At 42.2% G+C, this 25469-nt stretch overlaps 2 protein-coding genes and 1 non-coding gene across 3 annotated transcripts; 2 read left to right on the top strand and 1 right to left on the bottom strand.

Annotated features, from left to right (window-relative positions):
* Positions 1-1321: 1321 nt before the first annotated feature.
* On the top strand, positions 1322-17904 carry eif4g2b (eukaryotic translation initiation factor 4, gamma 2b). Its single transcript, XM_063480331.1, has 21 exons — positions 1322-1409; positions 2074-2182; positions 4229-4294; positions 5549-5674; positions 7019-7121; positions 7253-7384; positions 7686-7752; positions 7853-8004; positions 8141-8251; positions 8573-8755; positions 8977-9118; positions 9210-9373; positions 9526-9639; positions 10095-10223; positions 10420-10524; positions 10999-11214; positions 11443-11701; positions 12349-12553; positions 15705-15913; positions 16076-16197; positions 16296-17904. The coding sequence occupies exons 1-21, from the start codon at positions 1322-1324 to the stop codon at positions 16359-16361; spliced, it is 2868 nt and encodes a 955-aa protein (XP_063336401.1). The 3' UTR covers positions 16362-17904.
* Positions 9826-9998, top strand: LOC134632537 (small nucleolar RNA SNORD97). The gene has a single exon (XR_010094542.1). It is a non-coding gene; the product is annotated as a small nucleolar RNA SNORD97 (small nucleolar RNA).
* Positions 16691-24946, bottom strand: LOC134631777 (trichohyalin). Its single transcript, XM_063480330.1, has 8 exons — positions 24680-24946; positions 23767-23907; positions 22664-22864; positions 20778-20965; positions 18972-19185; positions 18572-18670; positions 18395-18462; positions 16691-18216 (listed from the first exon to the last, which is right to left on the bottom strand). The coding sequence occupies exons 1-8, from the start codon at positions 24944-24946 to the stop codon at positions 18057-18059; spliced, it is 1338 nt and encodes a 445-aa protein (XP_063336400.1). The 3' UTR covers positions 16691-18056.
* Positions 24947-25469: the final 523 nt, after the last annotated feature.

Raw genomic sequence — 25469 nt, 5'->3', positions numbered from 1 at the left:
CATCTAACTTGAAGTAACAAGAAGAAAATAAAATCCAAACTCTCTATAAAGGTTTGCATGAGACACTTCTTTCTTTTTATACATGATTAACTCCTTCCTGGAGATTAACCTATATATAAGAATGAAAATGAATGAATCTTTTCAAAGACTGTCAGTGGACTTTAAGCCATTAGTAACAGAAGACTAATAAAAAAATTACTTTCATTTGATTGGTGAGTCAAAAGGGTAAGAGTGTGAAGTCCATATAAATGTGAAGTGTAATTTTTCTGAACAACATGACCAACTAAAATATATACTGAGGGAAAACATTACAGAACTAAGCATGTTTATGGGGCTTCCTCCAGTGTGAAAACACTCACAATGTATGGTGTGAAGCTCTCCCAAAACTATTCAAAACAGTATGAACAAAAAATAACAGAAAAGCAAAATAAAGTTATTAAGAAATAGCCAGTGGTCAATAGTAAGAATTATTTTCTCAGAACTTAAACTCAAATATAATCAAATCCGTTTTGTACAATTTTTTTTTTAATCTTTACTTTAAAAATTCGTCAGTTTTGTAAATTACTGAAAAAAAATATAGTGATTAGCTGATTTTCTTTTAAACAGATCAAATTGTTCCTGTACGCCATATGTTGAATTGTGTGTCAATCAAATAAATAAGGCGGTGCTCTCATTGGATAGTAGAAACGCCTTAAAAACATATCTTTGGTGTGATTGGACAGAATTCACATGGCAACAAGATGCGTGGTGATGCAAATTGGTGACATTTCTGCCCCCATAAGGCTGCCAGCTTTTGGGCTCTCTACCAGCTAGCTAATGCAAACAAAGCGGCCAGTAAGGGGTTTGTGTGTGTGTTTGTGCGGCCATCTCTCTGCTGTTAGCTATCCTAATACCCAACGCAAAATCCTCTTTATTTATAAATCTTCTCATTTCTTCTTTGGTAGTCATACAACAATACAAAACTGAAGTTGCTTTGGTGAAGGTAAGACATTTCTTTCCTTTACACGACCGCACTGGTTTATCCAAAATGGCTTCTGCTAGCTAGTAAGCTAAAATAGAAACGTCTACCAACAGCTTGCTTAAGCTAACTATAGCATATTAGCTTAAGAGCCGGTGGATAGCCTAGCTTGCAGATGTCTCGGCTAATTTAAATAAAGGTAGAAAATGGCGTCGTCCTTTAGCTACTCCAACTAAAACTTAAAAGTACACAAACGTGTTAATGGGTCCGCTAAATGATTAAATTCACGAGTCCCACCACACAGATTCAGCCAAGTTCGCTTCAACACTCGTATGAAATCTGTATAAGTAATCCCAGCAAGGGATGGGATGGCGACACGAAGAGTCGACTGTAAACGTTAGCCAGCCATGCCTGCCCTGCCCTGTTTTACTGCAACACGGTGCAGCGCTGGGTATGCAGACTGGTCCTCTTTTCGATCTGTAGCAGCAAAGCAACACAAAGCACCAACTGTGGAGAGCCAGTGTAACCCCAAGCATCTATTTCCGCGTAGCGTCACGCTTCTGATTTAACACTTGGTAAATTGTAGAAAACTATAATGTTCAAACACGGTTTATGAAAAAATTCTAAAAATCTTAGCAATGTCGTGACGTAGTCTATGGCTTTAGAGACCCACCAGGCTAGCTAATTAGGTTAGCCAGTTAGCTGACGTACCTTTGCTTTGTTGTAGCCGAGCAAAGATCTGCGCAAATGTCTACATTTCGACATTAAATATCGTTTTATCATGCCACTTAATCAGTGTTCAGCAAACACATCTGTAGTGCGTTCGTGTATTTAACTTGCTTAAGTAAAGAGGCAGGTTTATGTTATTTATTTTTATTTATTCTTTTTCTGTGAGTGGCTGGGCCTCGGAAGACCTAGTCACGGAATTGTTTATCAGTCGTGTAAATGTCTTTGGGTATTATTATTATTATTATTATTATTATTATTTTTTTTTTTTTTTTTTTTTAAACCTAATCGTGTCCTGTTTAACGTTTGTCTAATCGTGTAGTCCGTGCCTGTCTTGTTTTCCCAGAGCCCCTACAGTGGCTAATTGCATTCCCTTCTCTCTTCCTCAGCACCGTTTTCCCCATCCCTTCCTATTCTTCTTATTCTTTTGAGTATTCTTCATTGTCAAGCCGCCAAAGTGGAGAGTGTGATTGCAGAAGGGGGTGCTTCTCGTTTCAGGTAATAAGTCATGGCCTGTACAGGAAATGCCAACATGGAATTTTCTTTTTCTCTCCATGGTTAGCCCTCTGCTAGCATTTTGAGCAGGAACTTCCGGCCTATAGAACAAAGCAGGATGTGGGAAGGCTCAAAATGGCTGTCAGGCAATTCTTTGTGAGACCTTTTGAAAAAGGGGGTTGGGTATACAGACTGATCCTTGAAAGGGTTTCTGTCCTATTGGTTGGGTGTTGGTAAAGGCAGCACATCTGCAGGCAGAGGTAGCCAAAGTTACAGTCATTCCTCACTTGAGTAGAGGTACAGATACTTGACTGAGGTAACAGGGGGAAAGTAAGGTCTTTTGTATGAATAAATTTGTTTTTGCAAAGGAAGCTGAACCTCATGTGTTAATATAATGATAATAATAAAACTATTTTAAGCCACACGAATAGAAACAATTGTTCAACCTTAATGGTAATGAAAGCTTGAGCATCTGTTGTGTAGAACCCAAGCAGAGTAAAAACTAAAAGAATTTTATAAAAACTGCCTAGCTGCTGTTGCTTGCATTGTAGATGGGTGCTGCCTCCACATCTAAACAGAGAAAGGAGTACGGTTGGGATTTGGCAGTTGTAGATCATCTGTAGTGGTGGAGAGTGGGGGGGTATGACTTAGAAATGTCACATTAATGTCTGTTGTGACCACTAGTAGATTTTGTGTGCAGGCTGTGATCAGCTGACTTGCGTTAAAACACGGATTGTCAGGCAGCACATCTTTGCCTAGGCAATATAAAGGTGGAATTCAGTGAGCGAATCAAAATGATTGTAACTGAAGTTAATTTCGGCTAAACTTAGTGTAACCTCACATTGTCCTTTCAGAGTTTATATCTGACCAATATCTGTTCATTAAAAAAACCTAATTAATTGTCATACTTTTACACAAAATCTTTAAAATTTCCCTCTCAAATGTCACAAAGTACTCCTTAACTTTAGAAATAATCTTCTTCTTTCTTTGTCTCTGAGCGGCTTCATCGCTCCTTCTTTTAGCTCCCTGGGAAATAAAGTAGCTGTACCTTTAGCTAGCTGACAGACAGTGAGAAAAACTGCACAGAGACAGTTTTGCTGATACTGTGTTTGCTGATATTTGTTCATTTAAACGTTGCAGTTCCAGATCATTCTGCCCCACTTTAACCCCTGAGTGTGGAGCTATACATTATATTTTTGTCTCTCCTCATGTACAATAAGCACCAGTGATGGATACACCAATAGCATTGTCTTTTCATCCTATTGGTGTTAATTTAGTTCTAAAACAGCTTCTACTTAAATAGAAATATGAACTACCAATGTTTCAGAAAAGAACAGACCTAAATAATTTAAGTCAAAATGGCAGCAGCAACAACAAAAAAATATTAATGCAATAATGGGTTAATTTGCTGAGCAACTTCTGAACGCAATCCACATAAATTAAGTAGAAGGAAACTGTGAATTCTATCCATTAATACAACATAAAAGTAAGGGCTATACCAGAGAACTGCATTTTTACCAAGCTGACTTTGCATTTGGAGTTAACCTTTCTTCTCGCAGATGGATTGCATTTGTCATGCAATTCATAAATATAACAATTCTTTGTCAGCAAACACAAACTGTTACTGGCTCTCCAATAACTGGCATAAGTGCCTCAAGCGAGTCTTATTCAGCTCTTGGCCCTGCCAAACCCTTACTACTTCTCAGTTTAGTTTAATTTTTATTAATTTGTATATTCAGTGCCTTATTGGATTTCAAGCGAGCTTTGTTCTTCTAGCGATTACAAAAACTAGATGATAGTTGTAAATCCAGTGATCAGTTGCAGTGCTACACAGTTTAATTTGAAAGATATTTTGTATTGTGCAGTGTGTTATTTTATATCTATGTAGCTCTTTATAATAGTTAATTATCCAACTGTGCAGTTTTAAAATGTATTTTTAGTGAGTGCTTTTCTCTCAGTGTGTTCTTTAGTGCAACTGAAGGTTGAATGAAAAAGCACACCAGTGCTGCATGAATTTTAAGTGTTCCACTGTGTTGTTTACTTCTGCAGTGCTTCTTCGGGGGGAGGAGGTGGTAGGGGTGCACCTCAGCACTATCCCAAGACTGTCGGCAACAGGTTTGTATGTGTACTTAATATGTAATAAACTAATTGGTTGTAATAAGGAATCAGTAGGTATTATTCATTCCCCCAGTGTGGAAGAGATTCACTAGAAAACCTTGATTACCCTGATGTCATGCAACATAATAGTTGCAGATTGCCCAAACGTGTTTACCATTCTGGGAGGCCTGAGATCACTTTACAACAAAGGATTTTTAAAAAGTATTTAACAAGTTGGCAATGCAGCATTAACACTTGTGTTGACCATTTAAAAATATTTTTGACTGCTTTTAGTGAGAGGCTTATTTTTTATCCATCCATCTTCTTCCGCTTTATCCGGGGCCGGGTCGCGGGGGCAGCAGCCTAAGCAGAGAAGCCCAGACCTCCCTCTCTCCAGCCACCTCCTCTAGCTTATCTGGGGGAACACCAAGGTGTTCCCAGGCCAGCCGAGAGATATAATCTCTCCAGCGTATCCTGGGTCTGCCCCAGGGCCTCCTCCCGGTGGGACATGCCCGGAACACCTCACCCAGGAGGCATCCTTGTCAGATGCCCGAACCACCTCAGCTGGCTCCTTTCGATGTGGAGGAGCAGCGGCTCTACTCTGAGCCCCTCCTGGATGGCTGAACTTCTCACCCTATCTCTAAGGGTGATCACGAAATAAGGGATATCACGAAACAAATTCCCCCTATTTAAGTGCCTTTAAGTGAGCCTCCTGTAGAGACCTCGAGGATGTTGAGAGAACAAACCCCTCCACCACCTTATCGTGGTGGAGGGGTTTGTGTGTCCCAGGGATCCCAGGGGCTATGTTGTCCGGGGGCTTTTGCCCCCTGGTAGGGTCTCCCATGGCAAATTGGTCCTGGGTGAGGGACCAGACAAAGAGCGATTCAGAAGACCCTTATGAGGAAAACATCGAGGGAACAGTTTACCTTTCCCGGGATAGGGTTACCGGGGAGGGTGCCCGAGGGCAAGCGTCTGGTGGCCGGGCCTTAGTCCATGGGGCCCGGCCGGGCACAGCCTGAAAAGGAGACATGGGCCCATCCTCCCACAGGCCCACCACCCGCAGGTGGTGGGCCTGTTATTTTCATGTAACACCTAATTTTAATTATTGCTGCTCTACTGCATGCTTTTGAGGGGTCAGACCTGCGGGGATCACTGTTGTGATGAGTGTGTGGTATTAAGCTTTATGCTTGAACAATTGCGCATTTCTCTTTACCCACCACAAATTGAGATTCTGTGCCAGTATACTCAATCTCTTGCTCTGTATTTCTACAGCGAGTTCCTGGGGAAAACCCCAGGGCAAAGCGTTCAGAGATGGGTTCCTTCACGAAGCACTAGACGAGATGTCAACTCCAGCAACGAAAAAGAGCGACACGATGCAATCTTCAGGAAAGTGAGGGGGTAAGGTTCAACTCCCGATGCATATTTAAAGGGTTGACTGAGAGAGAGATTTTTAAAAAAAAAAAAAAAAATTAATTGTTACTTAACCCATTTCAGTTGTGCTCAGACTAAACAGCTAAACAAATTCATCTAAACAGATCAGTGTTTGGATGCCACAGTAAACCTGTCTGTGAATCAAGTTTAATCTTCATCCAAATTATACTTTTGTTTTGTGCAGACTTCTGTGGAATCTGTTAAATACCAGCTTAAGAGTTCAGATTAATTTATTTATTATTGGCATTGATTTATTTTGTTTTGCGGCTCGTTGTTTACTGTGGTGATGAATAGGTAAGATGGAGGCAGGAGTCTCCATGGGCTGTGTGTGAATGAGAGTGAGACAGATGTACTAGTGAGTAAGAGAGTGCTGACAGGGTGGAGTTGACTCTCAGGTGTGATTTGTGACAAAAGCATAGAAGCAAGAGTGAAAGTGAAGATTTACAAGACGTAAGACCTGCTATGATGGTTTGGAGTCAGCGGTACTAAGAAAAGAGACAGGAGCCTGAGTTAGTTGGCAGAGCTGAAGATGTTATGGTTTCCATTGGAAGTGACCAGTTTGGCCAGGATTAGAGAGGAGTACATCAGAGGGACAGCTGGATAGGCAAGGCTGAGATGGTTTGGATATGTGCAGAGGAGGGTGGGTGGATATATTGAACAAAGATTTGTGGATGTAGTGAAGGAGGACATGCTTCCGGATGGTGTGATGGAGGATAAGATAAGATAACCTTTATTAGTCCCACACGTGGGAAATTTGTTTTGCTAGGATGCTAGGGATAGGGTGAGATGAAGGCTGATGATCTGCTGTGGCAATCCATGAAAGGACTTACCAAAAGAAGATAATTTTGGTATTCATTAAGGTACCTCTTATTGAGATTATTCCAACTTGATTAGAAATAAAATATTGAATTTCGTAGGGCTGGAGTCACTTACATGGCATGTGTTTTGCTAAAGGCACTTAAGCTCTGCTTTGTATGTATCAGGAGATGTTCACAAGTACAAAAGATCAGGTGACAGTGTTTCCTGCAGCATTCTAAGCTTGCTAGTGTTGACCACAGAAGGCTCAGGATCTGAGCTCAGGATTTCTATGTAATTTTTTTACTTTTTTTTTTTGTTGTTGTTGGTTTTTGTTTGTTTGTTTGTTTTTTCCCTTAAAATAAACAACCTTCTTGGTAATATCACATGCCTACTTTTTGGTCTTGGGCAATCATTATATCCAGTCAAATCCTAAAAATCCAATAAGTGTTCAGATTCTAATATTTAGTCTTGCTACCTCCCTTTCTTTCTTTTTTTTTTCTTTTCTTTTGTTAGCATACTCAACAAACTCACGCCTGAGAAGTTTGACAAGCTATGCCTTGAGCTCCTGAATGTGGGCGTAGATTCAAAACTCGTCCTTAAAGGAATCATCTTGCTGGTAAGCACTTATCTGTATTCTTTGGAACGGAGCTAAATGGAAATGTATGCATCTATACTTGGCCAGCTGCTCTGAGTGATTCATACACTACGTGCTTTAATGACCTCCCTGGTTTTGTTTCTGCGTTTCAGATTGTAGACAAAGCCTTAGAAGAGCCGAAATATAGCTCGCTCTATGCTCAGCTATGTCTGCGCTTGGCAGAGGACGCACCAAACTTTGATGGCACTTCACCTGATATCCAGACACCCCAAAAGCAGAGCACAGTGAGTCTCACTGATGTTCTGCTGCAAAATATTCTTTTCAGTCTGTGATACAGCAAAGTTTTTCTGTTTGTGACCCTGCTGTTTTATTAGGCCTGCTCAACACAGTTTAAAGTCATTAGGAACACTTTACTTTTGAAAAGGATAATTGGTTTTTTTTTTAATGACTATTGTTTTTAAAATCCCCATTTATTCAGATGAAAAAAGCAAGTCGTAACACTTTTTGTTAACCTTTATGGAAATGCCTTGAATTCATTTTTTTTTTTAAACTGTTCAAATATTGGGTTTTGTCTGGTTTTTGTAGACCTTCAGAAGACTGCTGATTTCCAAGCTTCAAGATGAATTTGAGAACCGCACCAGAAATGTTGAAAGTAAGTCCGTTTGTCTTTGTGAATCTCCCAAGAGGTCCTCGTGATGTAGTTAGTTACGTAACCTTTTTGTTGCTTACCTCTGATAATCTTTTCACCTCAGTCTATGACAAACATGACAACCCTCTTACTTCGGAGGAGGAGGAGCAGCGTGCCATTGCCAAGATCAAGATGCTTGGCAACATTAAATTCATCGGGGAACTTGGCAAACTCGACCTCATCCATGAATCTATCCTTCATAAATGCATCAAGACAGTATGGATTTTTATTTTTTTTTTTTAAATTGTGTTTAATAATCTTATCTTTCAATTCTGGTGTTCTTATTTGCAAGATAAACCATAAAATAGATCCATTACATGACAATTCTCCCTTGTTTCCCTGCGCTCTGAAGCTTCTGGAAAAGAAGAAGAGAGTCCAGCTCAAGGATATGGGGGAGGATCTGGAATGCCTCTGTCAGATAATGAGAACAGTGGGGCCGAGACTCGACCATGAGAAAGCAAAGGTGACAGCTTTCATAAACTATAGCTGTTTGGAGAGGCTGTGTATAGGCTTAAGGTGTAAACACAACATCTCAATTCAACACTTTTTTTATTTATTTATTAAAAATGACTGTGTAACTAACATTCATAGGTCACCAAGTTGAATCATTAGTTTGTTAAATGCAAGCAAAGTAGGTGCATTTATTTTTTTTTACTCCATCATCAGACAGAACCGTGAAGGCAATTTACCCAGCCAGTGTTAATATAAAATCAGCTCTAAAACTTTATTTATGAACTGCTCTTTGCTCACTTCCTTTTTCTCTCTCTCTCCATCCTGTCATCAGTCTTTAATGGATCAGTACTTTGGCCGTATGCGATCCTTAATGAACAACAAGGAGTTGCCCGCTAGGATCCGCTTCCTGCTGCAAGATACAGTGGAACTTCGAGAAAACAACTGGGTCCCCCGCAAGGCTTTCATCGACAACGGACCAAAGACAATTAACCAGATCCGTCAAGATGCAGTGAAGGCGAGTCCATTATTTAAGGGTTCAGTTCATTCTGTTTACGTTTCTGTACATTAGCAAGGAGTCCCTTGTGATAAATGTGATGCGACAAGTAAGCAGACAGTTAAAGGTTTCCACTCTGAAATGTGTTTAATTTGGTTCAGAGTTTTCAATTGTTAATATTGAATTTGAATTCTGGACTGTGGCAGAGTTATTGACTGATTCTGTCATGCATGTCGTTGTAGGATTTGGGTGTTTTCATCCCAGCACCCATGTCTCAGGGGATGAGGATGGACTTCTTCCTGGAAAGCCCTTTCATGCCCAGCAGAATGAAACTGGACAGGGAGACTCTTGGGGGTTTGGCTGACATGTTTGGACAGATGCCAGGTGTGTTTTGTTCCTGTATCATGTGTGCCTGTGCACTTCCTTTCTTGTTTTTGTTGTACGAGGCCATCTTATAACATCTTTGTTCTCTCAGGCAGTGGGATTGGAACTGGCCCGGGGGTTATTCAGGACAGGTACTCGCCTACTATGGGACGCCATCGCACCAACCCACTCTTCAATGGCCACGGTGGCCACATTGCCCCTCCACCTCAGTCACAGTTTGACATGGGGCCCAAGTCTTTTGTTAAGTCCAACCAGGTAGCCTGCTTTTGAAAGTTTACATTAGTTTAGTCTTAAAGTTCTCCAGGTTAAAGTTGTGTGGAAATGGGGAAACAAATTATAGAACCTGTTTAGCTGCTTTTGACTGTCTTTGATCATTTGAATCTTTTTGCCTGTGTGACTACTTATAGGTTCAGAACCAGCATTTCCTCAACCAGAACCAGAACCACATGGCCCAGCAGCAGGTCCAGTCCAAGGACATGCCTCCACGATTCAGCAAGAAAGGACAGCTCAATGCTGACGAGGTAAGTAGCTCCTAGTTTGGCTGAGGTAAATGTTGCCAAAACCTGGTGTGTTTTTTTTTTTTTTTTTTTTTTTTTTTTTTTTTGTGTCATACTAAAAAAAGATTTAACAAAGTTAAAAAATCAAATGTTTTACACTAGCCTGTAAAGGCTGCATTCTGCTCTCCTAATGTCCTGTGTTGAGTCGTGATGCCCAGTGATTATAAAAAGACGCGTTATTCTGAGGAATCCAACCTGCTGCTAGTCTTTCTTTTACTATCGTCTCTGTCTTTAATCTCCTCTTTTCTGTCCCTCCTCCACTTCTCTTTTTATTCAAACTGGCAACAGGGTCCGCTGACTGCGATTATGAGATATGAGGGCATTTTATTTATAGCTGATATGGAACTTGAGTTGTTTTTTTAAAATACAAAGACTAATACTATTGTCTCCTTTGTTCATGATGCCTCATGGCCCCACAGATCAGCCTCAGGCCTGCTCAGTCATTCCTCCTCAATAAGAACCAGGTGCCCAAGCTCCAGCCCCAGATCCCGACCATGATGCCTCCCAGTGCCCAACCCCCACGCACTCAGACTCCCCCTCTGGGACAGGTATGAGAGTGTCTACTTGTTTGTCAGTGAGTTAATCTAAGAGAACCGTTGGTGAGTTTATTTAAAAAAAAAAAAAAAAAAAATCCTGGTTGTTGTACAACTAGCATATAAACAGCAAACATTAAATCACAGATTAAAGTATCGTTTTGTTGGAGAACTGTATCTGTGAACTCAAATACATGACTTTTGCCCTCAGCCTCCACAGCTTGGCCTGAAGACCAACCCTCCACCTATTCAAGAGAAACCGCAGAAGACTAACAAGAAACCACCTCCTGCAAAGGAGGAGCTTCTTAAAATGACGGTAGGGAGAACAGTTTCTGTCACATAAGCATATGTTCCAGGCTGAAGCAACACTTAACAGTCATGTAAAATCCTCATGAATAAAAAGCTTTACCACAGCATACTCACAATTGAATTAAAACTGCAGGTCAGTTTTCCAAAAGGTTTGCTACACTGTCTTCTGAAAGTCTTTGCTGTAACCATAACAGCAAAGCAGTTCACTTATAAATATTGGTAAGCCTCCCTGTTTAGCAGTTTCTATTCATCACTGGTGAAATATAGAAGTGGCAAAATATATTTATGTAAGCACTTTGGTGTACTGCAAGATAATCTGCTTGCTACTAAAAAGATGAATGAGACTTGAAGCATTTTACCTCCTCAGCATGTGCATACAGAGTAGATGGGACCACAAGGCCTACGGATGAGTTTGTGTTATGCTGGGTGATCAGAGTGACCACGGTTCAGTTCTGTTCATGTGCTTGCCTACTCCGTTTAGGAGGCAATCATGACTGAGTACTTGAACACTAAGAACCTGACTGAGGCTGTGAGCGGCGTGAGAGAGATGAAGGCTCCAAAGCATTTCCTGCCAGAGATGCTCAGTAAGATCATCGTGTGCTCCCTGGATTGTCCTGATGAGGACAAAGAGCACGCCAGCACTCTGATTCACATGCTCCGCACTGAGGGCCTCATCACTGGGGAGAACTTCATGCAGGTACGTCTGCTGTTCATTCAGTATTGGAGAGCATTTCTGTGTTTGAGCACAAACACATTCAGTACGTTTAAAGACAAGAAAAGCTCTTTTATTATTTCACAATTATTTCACTGAGATTGATGTAATTATTTGTGACTAATTACATCATATGTCACTGAACCCAGAAGGGCATAGTGTTATTCTTCATGCTTGAGGTATTTTCTTATTTTCTCCCCTCACTCATTTTAGGCTTTCCTTAACGTCCTGGACCAGTGCCCTAAGATCGAGGTGGACGTGCCCCTGGTGAAGTCTTATCTGGCCCAGTTTGCGGCTCGGGCTATCATCGCAGAGCTGGTGAGCGTGGCGGAGCTGGCTCACCCCCTGGAGAACGGAACCCACTTCCCACTCTTCTTGCTCTGCTTGCAGCAGACGGCCAAGCTCAAGGATCGTGAGTGGCTCACTGACCTCTTCCAGCAGAGCAAGGTCAATATGCAGAAGATGCTCCCAGGTAGGCCCCCAATCCATCTACCAATTCAGGATTTTTTTTTTTTATTATTATTATTATTTTTTTTTAAATATAGCAACAGTTCACAACAGATAAATCTTAAAATCACCAATAAGCGCTTGGCAATAGTGGCAAAGGGAGGGGGAGAAGCAAGTGTTAACAGGAATAAAATCTCAGATGGAAGAGAGCACAGGGTTACTCTACCCCCTCCTGGAAAAAATGCCAAAGTGATTTCTCCCCTCATCTATTAGGCTTCTTTTATTCTGTCATATTATATTCTCAGCATTTCCCTCCAGTTTACAGTATAACGATCACCAGAATAGTTGTACAGTACCAAGTGAATATTCAAGTTTGCCCCATCCCCCATCGATGATGTCTGAATGAGACAACATTACATTCATATTTAAATGAAGTTACAGTAACATACAGTCCTGCCAAATGTCAGTTTGTCAGAAGAGTTTTGTAGGTAATGATGCTTCTTGTGCATGTTATGTTGGAGTATTGTGAGTAAATAAAATCTTAATAGGACGGAGCTAAATATTTGTTCCTGACCATATTAAAATGATCACTTTCTGAATCCTTAATTACCTGGGTCATATCAGGAGCACATTCTGTCTGGCTAATACATGACTTGCTCTCCCACTTGGTAGAAATTGATCAGAACAAGGACCGCATGCTGGAGATCCTGGAGGGGAAAGGCCTGAGCTTCCTGTTCCCTCTGCTGAAGCTGGAGAAGGAGCTGCTGAAGCAGATAAAGGCAGACCCCTCTCCACAGTCCATCTACAAGTGGATTAAAGACAACATTTCACCCAAGTTTCACACTGATAAAGGCTTTGTCAACATCCTCATGACCAGGTAAATTTGCAGATGGATTTCTTTTTTTTTTTTTTTGTCCCATTTGGTTCTTTAGCCGTCAGAATTGTTGTCTGAAGACCAACAAGGATACCAAATGGATTTATTTTGCCAAATGGATCATCATGGCATTGCCGTATTGGTCCATTTGATCAACTTTTGTTGTTATTATTTATTTTATTTTCAGTAGTTACAGATGAGACAGACATGATTGGGGGATAGGAAAGGGAGAAAGAAAGAGAGGAAGGAAAAGAAAAACAGAAGGGAAGAGGGACAGTGAGAAAGAGCACTTACAAAGACAAAGAGAAAAAAAAAAATCTCCTGGATCACCTGTTGAGAGAAAAAGAATAGAAAACAAGCAAAAAAAAACAAAGCAACATACTAAACACAACACCATCATGTTAATCTAGCTAAGTGTAAACAGCAATAAATACTAAATATTGAATGTTGTTGTGCAGCACAGACAGCGCACAATGTGCTTTGAAGTAGCAGCTAAGAAAGGTGTAGTTTATGTCTACGAACAGTGAACACCCATGTGCACACCCGTGTGGATCAGCGCGCTTGTATACAGAAGGTTTCCCCATGTAACGGTCTGCTAGAGGGTGTGGAGGGCCATAGCCCCGTCCCCCAGGGCATGAAGCAGGCATGGAGGAGATCCAGGTTCCAGACATCCAGGGACCCCAGAGTGCGAGAGCCCAAGGAGTACCACCGGAGGGGCATCCGTGCCACCCTCCTGGGAAGGGCTGAGGAGATCCCCAGACGAGGGGTCACCCAGTAGCCACGGAGCAGAAGCCAGAGGGGGCTGCACTGGCGCGCCCGCCGGCTCTGCCGGCAGCCAGCTGTGCCAGAGTGAACCGAGCTGCAGGCCCCGAGGCCGGAGGTTCGAGGGCCCCCTTTGCCCCGGAAGAGGCCTGACCGAGCGACAGGCACCAGGCCCCGCCAAGTAGCCACCGGGAGTGAGCTGGTGTATACCTGAGCGCCCAGCCCCGGACACCAAGAACCACCAATGCACCGACCCCTGAGTGCATCAGTTACCGGCAGGGAGTGTGGTGAGGGGAGATAGGCCTCCACACTTTGGAGGGCCTGGGTGTTCCCAGGGAGGTGGAGTCTAAGACCTGACCTGACATATAAACACAGACAAACAGGCACACACAGACACAAACATGCATTCCCACCCTCATGCACACATATACAAACACTCAGCACTCATCCAACGTAGGAATAGACATATATGCACATGTACACACAATCGCACTCCCCAAACATACTCTATACCCCGGGTCCAGGTACCCTCGCCCCCAGAGGGGGAAACGGCACCCAGACCCAAGAAATGTGACCCTTTCCCCCCGGGGTGGAGGCAAGCAGACCGCCCCAGGCCTCGCGGAAGCAGGGAGGCCAATCTGTCAGCCAACACCACCTCCCAGCCCCCCGCCCCGATGGCTGGCAGAGAACGGGGGTGTGTGAAGACCCCATACCTCCCTCCTCCCGCTCATGTGTAGTGTTGCTGCGTGTTGTTCTAAAGTGCATTTAAAACAGGGGAGGGCATGGTGCTGCTGCCGGAGAGCAGCAGGTGTTAGCACGGCCCCTCCCGAGAACCCTCAATGTCTACATGGATTTAAAATTGAGAGGTGGGCACCGGCGCCAGAGGTAGGGTTGAATACTCAGACCATTCACTGGACGCCGTTGGCGTGGTCACCCTCAAGGCCCTATATATATATATATGTGTGTGTGTGTGTTATGACAGTGTGAATAATGTGGATGTCTAAGTTGTGGAATAAAATTGAGGCACAGGTGGCCAGAAGGGGACAGAGGGGGGGGGGATGTCTCCCCTGCACCCTGGTGACACACCCACACCCCAAGGCCCTACCTGTGTGGGTGGGTGTGGTGGAGCGGGAAGAGGGAGGCAGCCGGGGATGGGGAGGAAAAGAAAGGAGGGGCAAGATGCTCCTCCCTAGGGCCAGCTCCCCCGCTGACCCCAGTAGGCACCCCCGTCCTCTGGCACCCACCAAGGCAAGGGAGTCCAGGCCCATCCAGACCGGGGCCTACGGCAGCAGCACCGCCAAGCCCCACAGGACCCAGGGAAGCCCACCCTACCCCACCGCAGAGGAAACTGTACCCACCCTAACATTCAATCATCTCCCAGACTACACAAGACAACAGACACCCAGGTTAGGTTTGTTCTCCACCTCTCCTATGTCTCTCCCCCACCTGCAGAGTGGACTTCTGCAAGGATGGAACAACCTCCCCGCCAGTTAAAGAGCCCCCCAGTTAGGCCGATGCACCAGAGGCCCCCTGCGCCAGGGCTGAGCCCCCGTGCACCCACCCGCCCACAACCTCGGCGACACACCGACTAGAACCGAAGCCCCGAGGCCCAGCCAGAGCCCCATCACGGAGACGAAGCACCCCCGAACCCCAAGCCCCCCCGCCTGCCCCGGATCCACTCAGGGGCAGCCAGGCCACCAGGCCAGTAACCTACGTCCGCCAGCACAGACCATCCCCCAACCCCCGCTGCACACAGCCACGAGAAGAACACCCTCTAAGAGCGACCAGAGCCACTGACCAGGTTATGACCACAGCCCCCCGGGTTGAGCCCTCCCGGGATAACGTCTCTAGGGGTCCTCCAGGCGCCCTAAGGCCCGTCCCAACCTCCACATCAACCACAATAGCTAAGACCGGACCAAACCACGACCCCCCACCCCCTCTAGGTGACGGAGCCGATCAAAGGAGCCCAGAGGGATTGATCTAATGTGGTGGCAGAGGCTGTATCAAGACTAATGTGATCTATTAGATGGTTTCTATATTGGCTAGAATTAAGATTATTTTTATTTTTCCAGTTCATGAGGATCGTTTTCTTGGCGATGCATAGGGCAGTAAAAACCATGTGGACTGTATTAGTTTCTGTAGTGACATCATCCAATTTTCCCAACAAGCACACTAAAGGGGAGGCTGGAATTTTACAGATGGATTTCACTGAATCTCAGTTTTCCCAGGATAGTCTTAGTCTGTTTTTATAACAGTTATAAATTGCATACAAGTGTTGGTTTGTCTGCGATGTCACTAAATATATAGCCACAAGGTCACACATTTAAGGCATTGTAACTTTGTACAGAAGTTCTTCAGTTTAACTAACATTTGTCCTCTGATCCTTTTCCAGTTTCCTTCAGTACATCTCCCAAGAGTTGTGCGAGGCAGAGGGTGATGAGCAGCTGGCAGCGCCCTCTAAAGAGATGCTGGAACAAGAGAAACAGCTGCTGCTGGCCTTCAAGCCCGTCATGCAGAAGTTCCTGCACGACCATACCGAGCTGCAGGTCAGCGCCCTCTACGCCTTGCAGGTGCACTGCAATGCCCGAGGGTTCCCTAAAGGTAAAGTATCCTCAAATCTTGTACAGTTTAGCTAGTAAGCAACAAGAAATGGGAAGTGCAGGGATGTGAAGTCTTGATTACTCTGATTAGTTACAAAAGTGAAATATAAATAATGCTGGAGTTGTGAATTAAGTGCATATTAATTCATTTGTTTTTAACAAGGCATGCTACTGCGCTACTTTGTCAACTTCTACGACATGGAGATCATTGAAGAGGAAGCCTTCCTTGCATGGAAAGAAGACATTACCCAAGAATTCCCTGGAAAAGGAAAAGCTTTATTCCAGGTACAGCAGTGCAGTTTAGTTTGTTAGAAAGAAAACACAAGAGTTGACAAGTTTTATGCACACCATAACTCCCCCCCCCCCCCCCCCCCCAAATTCAGGTAAACCAGTGGCTCACCTGGCTGGAGACGGCAGAGGAGGAGGAATCTGAGGACGACGCAGACTAAGAAACCAAGCGGAAGCATCATGGCGTAGATCAACCGTATCTTATTGTTAGACTTGTGTTACCTTATTAAACTCCATGCTTAATTTAACCACTACGATGTGGCACTCAGCTGCTTGTGTCTCGCAAATATAAACCGAAAGCTTTTACCTACAGGGCCTCATGTGCTACCACCTGCACCGTGATGATGGGCTGAGAAGCATTGTTTAATCGGTTGCCTAATTTTCTGAGATCTGTTTCCTGATCAGCTACATGAATTCTAGAGTGGCTCAACCATGTATTGTTTTTCTCAATTTGCTCCGTTAGGTTGTAACTTTATTTTCACTGTATTGCTTTTTATTTTTTTCACTTTTTTTTTTTTTTCTTTTTTTTTTTTTTCTTCTTACGGATTTAAACCTCCCCCAGATAGGAAACTGCTTTATGGTAAGAACATGTAGGATTTTCCTCTCTAAAATAAGACAAATCTTTCACGATCTTTGCTAATTCTAGTTACAAAGCAAACAACTAGAAACATTAACATAAGGTCTTGTCAGCAAGCTGCTTTTGTGATCTTCTGTCAGGGCCTAGCCTGGATTGCTTTTTATCATACATGCTTAAAAAACAGCACCGGGGATGTAGACAAACGGGCTGCACAGCGATCCTTCTCGTGAACCACACGTCAAACCTAGATGGCCCGCTGAAGTTGAATGAAGCACAAGCTGGCAAAACATTTCATGACTGATAAAGGTGTCTCTTATTCAACATGTGTTCACTAAATTCCCACTTTGTTTTTTTTTTTGTTTTGTTTTGTTTTTTAAATAAGTGCTCTTCATAGTCACTGATGATGAGCATGTTTTTTTTTCATTAGCATTACTTTTTGTTCTGTCCTTTCTTCCTGTCTTTTTTTTAATCATTATTATGAGTGGTTGCAATACCCATTCTCCAAATGTTACAATATTTAAAAAAGAAAAAAAATAAATCTGTAATCATTGGTTTGCTGTCGTCACGTTTCAAAGTTGCCTGTGTTTCTACCTCTTAGTTAGATGGGCTTTTTTTTTTTTTTTTTTTGTGCTAGGATAAAGAAATCCACTAAGAAGAATATTGAGCCCATGCAGATGCTGAAGTATTTGGTTTAATCCTGGCCTAATTGCACAATAAATGTATTGAAGCAGACATTAACAATGATGCCGTTGCATGTTTTACAAGTGTTAACATCTCAGAAGGATTTTTTTTTTTTTTTTTTTTAATTTCACCCACATGATGAAATGTGTACTTATCAAAAGAGTAATGTCGACTAGATTTTGAAGCAGCCCTGATGAGGTTGGTTTTTATATTGAGGGCTCAAAATAATAAATGTTAAATTTGTGTGGCTCTTAAATTGGTAAACTATAAATTGTAATTGATTTCCCTTCTTCCAAAGCTAAACAAATGACCATCAGGCTTAACCAAGAATTGTACTCTCAAGCCATGATTATGTCTAAGACACACGATTAGGGTCTTATTGTAAGGTATTCAGAATTATTGTGCACCTCTATTGCTTTAATGTCAATAAAGTCAGTACATGAGCACCTACTGTTTACCTGTATTTACTCTGCTTTACAGTTACATATTCCATCTGTCCAATAAAATACTTCACACTTGAACAACAGTTTGAATCTTCCAAGCAGCAGCTCTACTGCAGTGCTTTGATTTTCCCAGGAGCATGTGGTTACATTCGTGGTCAGTCCTGATCTGTGGGAATCCAGAAGTATTCCACCACCTTCCTGCTTCTGCGCAGAGGGCCTGAGTCGGGTCGCTCTCCTCCATATGCAGGCAGCTCATCAAAGTGACTCGGACCCAGATCTCTCCCCATGTGTGGTGCTGTCACCCTGAGCATGGTCCTGAGTAAATACAGTTCACAATTAATTCTTAATAGTGGTCTTCAACCAGAGAAAAGCTTTACACTTACCTTTTTGCCCTCAAGTTTTTGTAAATTACAATTTTAGTCTTATGTTGCTACCATGTCTGAACGATTGTAGTTTGTGTGGCTTCCCCCTGGTGGCCACAGTTTTTGTTTACCTAGATGAACTCCTTTCAGGCTCTTCAACGCTGGACTCTGGAGTGGAGATGTATACAGGATCTCCTTCCTGAACAAAAATCATAACATAAGCTTCTGATTTACTTTTTAAATGTCTTGTATTGTAGACCCAGACGTGCACAGATGTCTTGTGAGTATGAGATGTAGGATCATCTCACTGTGAAATTTCTCGGAGTGCCATCTGGATTTTTGAGAATTTTAACCCTCTGGTCGCTTTCAGTCATGCACAGGAAGTAGCTTTTGATGTGGGCTTGACACTGTTGAGAAAAAAAAATTCACTTAAAGATTTTACTTTAAAGAGATGAAAATGTACAGAACAAACATTTTTTCTTTCAGCCTTGTTGCAAACGCGTGACTTGCAGTATTGTCCCACAGTGAATCACTCTGGGACATTTTTCAAGATGGAAATAATCATTTAAACAGTATATTTTATGCTCAGTTCAAATAATTTCTACCGTGACTGTTTGGGGATAAGGGGTGGGAGATGGCACAAAAGCACAGTAGTGTCCACTGTTTTGTAATTGTTCAGTGGGCGTGAGAGCAGTGGTGCTGTCTTACTGCTTTATTCTGCCTCAGAGCCTTCAGGTCTTCCTGAGCTTGAAACATGTCAGCCAGCTCCTGGTACTTCTCCCTCCAGCTCAGGCACTCGGCCACTCTCTCCTGCCTCTCCTTCTCAGCCAGATGCCTCTCTGCCTCGACTTCCCGCCGAGCCTGGTTAGCTCTTTTGCTCTCCTCTTCTGATTCCGTCGCTCTGCGTTTCCAGTTCATCTCACTGCGAAGGGACAGGATGAAATTGCATGCTAAAACATCATAGCCAGACTGCATCTTCATGCACCTTTAAGCTAAATCCAGTTAAATCTTTAAACCGTCTTGTCTTCATCCTGTTGTGAAGCGTACTCTCATTCTGGTCTGCAGTTACTGAAAAGCAATAAAGAAAATCCCTAAGACGTGAATTGAAAATATGGACTGGTCCTTATATAGTGCTTTTCTACTCTGAGTACTCAAAGCACTTTTGTTAACTGTGTTGTCCAGTCAGGTATTTGTTGTTTGACTCGAAGTCTGTGCAAAATAAGCACACCTGGTCTTTGGTACTGTTCCTCACACTCTTAGAAGAGTCATCTTGTGTTGTGTTCACGGGACAACACAGAGATCATGTGAAAACTGTGCAGTGAAGGTAAACAAGTACACTTTTACAGACTTTCTACACTTTTACTTAGCAGAGCAGCCTCTTAAAGTCCTTTATATATTGTACGGAACGTCTTGGAGTCAAGTACGCTTCCTCTGACTTTTCTCTTTGTTTCTGTTTTCTCCTCCTCTGCCTTGCTGACGTGACTCAGCTGAATTGAATTTTCTCAGAGCTATCAACTAAAAGGCTGTTATTGTTGCACCACGGACGGTCACGGACAATGACACTGAGTTTTGGGAAATTCCCTCTGAAGATAAATGGGAAATCCAAAAAAAACCCCTCTCAAAACAAAAGTCAAAGTAATCACACACATACACAAACATTTTCATAGGTCTAACATCCTGATGTTAGAATTGATCTTTCCTATGTTCCCAGCATTAGATTGGATTTTTAAAAAGAGCTTGTGTATTTGGTATATCACAGAGCACTGGGTGGTACAAAATGCATTTTAATCAAAAAATCTGAATAGCTAAAAAAAACACTCAAAAAAATCTCACTTTTTTGACAGGAAAGTAAGGAATAAAGAAGACATCTCTAACTAAAATGTTTAAATTATTTCTTCTTGGGCTCACACAGTGTACTGTTATACATAGATTTGCAACACTGTTGCCGCACAGCAAGAAGGTCCTGAGTTAGACCCCACCATCTGGTCGGGGCCTTTCTGTGTGGAGTTTGCATGTTCTCCCCGTGTTTGCGTGGGTTCCCTCCGGGTACTCCAGCTTCCTCCCACAGTCCAAAGACATGCAGTTTGTGGGGATAGGTTAATTGATTAATCTAAATTGCCCATAGGTGTGAATGTGAGCGCGAATGGTTGTCTGTCTCTGTGTGTTAGCCCTGCGACAGACTGGTGACCTGTCCAGGGCGTACCCCGCCTCTCGCCCTATGACAGCAGGGATAGGCCCCACAGTGCCCCCCGCGACCCTGAAAAAGATAAGTGGAAGCGAATGGATGGATGGATGGATTATTGCTTCCCTCATCTACTCTTGTTAAGGCAGTACAACTTCTTATTTATGTAGAAGAAGCTAGGACAAAAGCACAACAACTCCTATTTTTCATTAATGATAAAAAAAAACAAAAAACCCTGAAAGCAAAAATCAGAAAAGAGAGGTACTTAAGATGATTTAGTGGGATGTAAGAAAATCAATCACAGTTGCCAGGTATCACTAAAATGTATCTACCTCTCTTTAATTTGGACATTTTCTTGGGTGAGCTTCCTCAGCTTGTGTCGGAGGTCATCTCTGTCTGCCTCCAGGCTCCTGCTCTCCTGCAGGAGGGCCTGTTTCTCTCCAGACACCCGATCCAACTTCAGCTTACTTTCAAAGTAGTTCTTCTCTGTTTGTGCCAGTAAAAGCTGCACGTTCACGTGCTGCAGAAAGAAAAAGCAGATGTCAAATTAGGTGTTACAGGCTTTGATTGAATGAACTCAGTCAAACGCTGATCTTCCTGCTTGATTCAGGAAGTTCATTAACTGAGGTTAAACAAAAAAAAAGGAACTCAGCTGGAAAACTGCGTCTAAAAGCAGTTTGAGTTATTTCTGCCCACAGAGATTGCATCTGCAGTTTGTTGCTTTGCTCATCAAAAACAACATGATGGTGTTTAAGATAATTCACTGTAATTTATACAAAAATAATTTCCCCTCTCTTTACGATCTGATGAAAGTTTATAGTTGAGCACCAATTGGAGACGTCCATATCCTGTCATCACGTAACTCTCCACATGTTTTACTCTTGGTTGTTAATGCAAAATAAATAAATAATACCTTGCAGCTTTGCTCGTTAAAGACATAATTATAGTAATAATGATGATTCATCATATTTTATATTTACATATTTTTTTTAAATTAAATTTCCTTTCACCTTTAATCTGGGGAAAGGTTTGGCACCAGAAGGAGATGTGATGCTTCCTTATTTCATCACTTCAGAGCTTGTAAACCATCAGGTTTTCATCTTTAAACGGAGGCCTCCTATTAGTTACACTCATAAAAGCAAAGGTAAACAGAATTTACAATGCTTTCCACAGATGAGTGTCTCAAAGTGCTTTACTGGGGCCAACACACAACAAAGCCAACACTTTTAGAATAAACCCACGATGGATTGCCATGATGACACGGGCGTCACAAACCATGTACATATCCTGGAAAGCTCCTCTTAAGGCTTTATCCTTCACTTTAACTCATTAAGCCCCAAAGTGACATTAAGGAAAATCGATGGTGTAGTCATGTCAAATATTCCCATGTTCCCAAAATAGCTAACTTTAGAATGCTTGTTTTTAATGATCAAAAGTCATTTTCAATCTATTTAAGATCCCTAATTCATCATGTCCTATATTATATCACGTCAACAAACTGATGCAAAGCAAGCTAAGTGATACATCCCAACCAACACAAGATTTTTAGGACTGATAATATTTAGTTATTTAAAAATCTGATATTCTCATATATCATCCAATAGTTTTTTTTCTTTTAAATTTACAAAACAGATTTGTCTAACATTTGTTTTGCCCGTCTTTGCTCAGATCCGCTGGCTGTTGTGTTTTTGGTGCGCCAAACATTTTGCAGAGTGCCCTCTGGTGGACAGACTACGCAACATCAACACTCATAACATGGTTGAAGGGTGTTTCTCCAATTTCTTCCTTACTTTTTCATTTTGATTTATCTGTCATTATAATTCCCGTTACTTACAGGCAAATAGCTAACTAATCAGGTTCCACTATGTGAATACTGTAAATACTGTTTCTAGTCTTATAATAGTAACAGAAAATGCCATGGCACAACCTTTTCACAAGGTAAGAAAAGGAAAACATAAAATACTGAAAAAATATACACTTTTACTTCATTTACCTAGAAGAGTATATATTCTATCCTATTCTTGCCCAGCTGCAGTGTTATTTATTTATTTAATAATATAAAGAAACAATCAAATGATCTTTTTATTTAGCTCTCGGCCTAAGACAGCTGGGATAGGCTTCAGCGCCCCCCGCAACCCTGAAAAGGACAAGCGGAAGTGAATGGATGGATGGAATTGTATTCAGCTTAATAGATCAGCGTTCTCTGTCATGTGTTTACCTCCTTTTTAAGCTTCTGCAGCTCTTCACTCAGACGTCCCCTGTCAGCCTCAGCTGCATCCTTGTCCCGCTGAAAGCCCAGGGACCGAGCCTCAGCCACAGCCCTGCTTTTCTCTGCCTCCGCCCTGGACTCCTCTGCTTCATCTGCAGCTCGCGAACATAACATCGACCTTTGCTGGCTCTGGTACAGCTTCTGCTTCAGCTGATTTGGGTCACACAGAGAGAGGTGAATGTGTACTGCAGTGACATGATCGAGAAACAGTAGACGCCTGCTTTGTTTTACCAACGTAATGTGATTCTAACCCTTTGGAGTGACAAGGGTCTGCTTTAGCTGGCATGAATGGATATAGGTTAGCGGAATAATATGCATCTCCTTCATACATTCGTATAAGATGTCTTATATAAAACTAGATCTAAGACTTCAAACACCTCAACAAGCTTTTCTGGACATAAAAATTTCATTTATAACACTTACTTTTATTTAAAGAACGCCTACTGTAAAGATCCCTCATGTTCCTTCATTGACACAATGGCATTTCTGAAAAGGCAGTCACATTTCCAGCCCCAAAGATCTCCCCCAGCATACCACAGCCAAATAATCCTCTCTGTGTAGGGTCAAGCAGTCAGGCCTGTACGGTTCTCCTGGTTTATGCTACACATTCAGTTGCCCATTTGTCAAAAACATGGTGAGGAATGGCTAACTGACCGTAGCAGGGTTTTTTTTACACATAGATTTCAAAATATAAAAAGGTCACATATTTTATTAGAGCTGTAAATTTAGTCTGACATTTAAAGCTGGCATGTAAACACTGTTTGATAGAAGCACATGCTGTTCTGCTGCTGTTTTAACATGTGAATCTAACATTAATGTCCTGGAGAACAGGAAGCTGCTATAAGCCAATTGTAACTTAATGTAACTGAATTAAAGTTTTCCAACAGATGTAAAGACAAGGTTTGAAAGAAGAGCATGTCTTGATTCCTTCCAAAAAGTCTGACTGACTACCATATAGGTGTGTGGTTATACTTTCGTTTTTGTGCTCATAAGTGGCCCACTTTTTCATCTCTTGGTTATTAGTGCCATTTAATAACACTGTTTGGCTGTACCTCCTTGACTTGAGCCTGTAGCTCCTGGTTCAAGTTTCTGAGGTTCCTCATGGTTAGCTCACTCTCTGTGCGCATCATAATCCGTTCCATGTGGATCTCGTTTGATAAATACTTGTTTTCTTTCTTCAGGTCCTCACATTCCTGAGAGAATTTATTAGTGACACACAGTGTGAACTAGAAGCTACAGAGCCGCCCCCCAGCACCACCACCCACCCCAACATATACAAACTCATAAAATAATGAATTATGTCATCATAAGAAATTATGACCTTACAAGTTCTCATTATATTTACAGCATTTTTTTCACATTCATCATGCTTTTTGTTTTACGTTTTATGGTTTATGTCGTCTTTTTAAGATCATTTAACTGGCCCTGGAAATAATAATACGAGTGTGATCATTTTTTACGCTCGTCTGGGAAACTAAATAATGAATTAATTAAACAAAAATAAATGTCCAAACGCACTCATTAACACTGCTGCTAAAATCAGAATACCCCTCGATAGTTTGGTGAAGTAAAGGCTTTCTTCACTGTATCTACAAATTGTCGTGTAACTACATTTTAAATGATGAAATGTAGAAGGATTCAGCTTCTGAAGCAAGGTCTTAGATATCTGAGAGGTCATGAGTGCACTGGCTTACACAACAGGAATTATTAATATTTATCAGACATTTCCTGTAAGGATGCACTTACAGTGAGGCTGGTGGATGTTAAATGTTACACCTGCTGTTATGAATCATATGAGAACACAGCAGTAAAATCTACAAAATAAATAAATAAAAATTAAAAAAAGTTTCTAAAAGTGTGTGTTAGTTCTGTAACTGATTTTTACAGTTTCCTGAATATTCAAGTGCTGAATCAGAGTTAATACGAATTATTTAATCTCACCGATGTCCTTTTCTACCTTCTTACCTTCCTCTTTCTGACCAGCTCCCCCTGCAGATGATTGAGCTGGAGGAAGGAGCCATTGGAGCTGACGGCGCTGACTGGCCTGACCGCCCGCACAGGCCTCCTGGACGGCCTGGAGAGGACTTTAACTTCTTCCGTTACCCCATCCTTGAACCGGCTGCCTCTGTTAACGTTGCTGCTGCTCATGGAGAAAGATTTGTACAGGCTGTCATCTAGCGAGGACGTCCCAGCCGTCTGCAGATCTGTGTGCGATCTGGCCCTGATTGACATTTCAAAGAAAAAGAGAAAAAAACAAAACGACTGATGCAGTTTTGCCAAAATGTCACTGTCACCAAAGGAAAACAAGGGCTCCCGGTTTGTTGTTAGAACATAGGCCAGCAACCTGAATAAAGTTCTCAGTTTCATGTTTGGTTCACTGGGTGGATCCTATCACCAGTCCAGCTTCATTCAACATTTATCAGGCAACACAATAGCAGAAAACGCACTGAGGCAAACAGTCCCTGTGTTTTGGTAAGAGGACACCTTCCATCCCTTAAAAAGCCTTAAAATTATTAATAATTTTTACATGTGAAATTGAAAAAGCCAGTGGTGTCAATTTTTTATGTATTTAAAGTTTTTCCAGTTAACTTAACTAAGGACCAGTAACCATGGGTAGCATATCAGAACAGCAGAAGCATCTCTATCTCTCTCTCTCTCTCTCTCACACACACACACACACACACACACACACACACACACACACACACACATCTCTATATCTATACTTGAAAGGTCACTGAGACCTATTCTTCTG

The sequence above is a fragment of the Pelmatolapia mariae genome, linkage group LG7 (assembly GCF_036321145.2).
Source record: "Pelmatolapia mariae isolate MD_Pm_ZW linkage group LG7, Pm_UMD_F_2, whole genome shotgun sequence".
In the NCBI taxonomy this organism is placed as follows: Eukaryota; Metazoa; Chordata; class Actinopteri; order Cichliformes; family Cichlidae; genus Pelmatolapia; species Pelmatolapia mariae.
The sequence above is the reverse complement of the archived record's forward strand: the minus strand, read 5'-3'. Positions and strand labels throughout refer to the sequence as shown.

Coding starts and splice junctions, on each gene's coding strand:
- eif4g2b (XM_063480331.1), top strand. CDS start 1,322: ATGGGATGGCGACACGAAGAGTCGACTGTAAACGTTAGCCAGCCATGC. Junction 8,756..8,976: donor TCCGTCAAGATGCAGTGAAG/GCGAGTCCATTA, acceptor ATGTCGTTGTAG/GATTTGGGTGTTTTCATCCC. Junction 9,119..9,209: donor CATGTTTGGACAGATGCCAG/GTGTGTTTTGTT, acceptor TTGTTCTCTCAG/GCAGTGGGATTGGAACTGGC.
- LOC134631777 (XM_063480330.1), bottom strand. CDS start 24,946: ATGTCAATCAGGGCCAGATCGCACACAGATCTGCAGACGGCTGGGACG. Junction 19,186..20,777: donor AATGTCCAAATTAAAGAGAG/GTAGATACATTT, acceptor GTCCCTTCGCAG/TGAGATGAACTGGAAACGCA. Junction 18,463..18,571: donor GCACTCCGAGAAATTTCACA/GTGAGATGATCC, acceptor ATTTTTGTTCAG/GAAGGAGATCCTGTATACAT.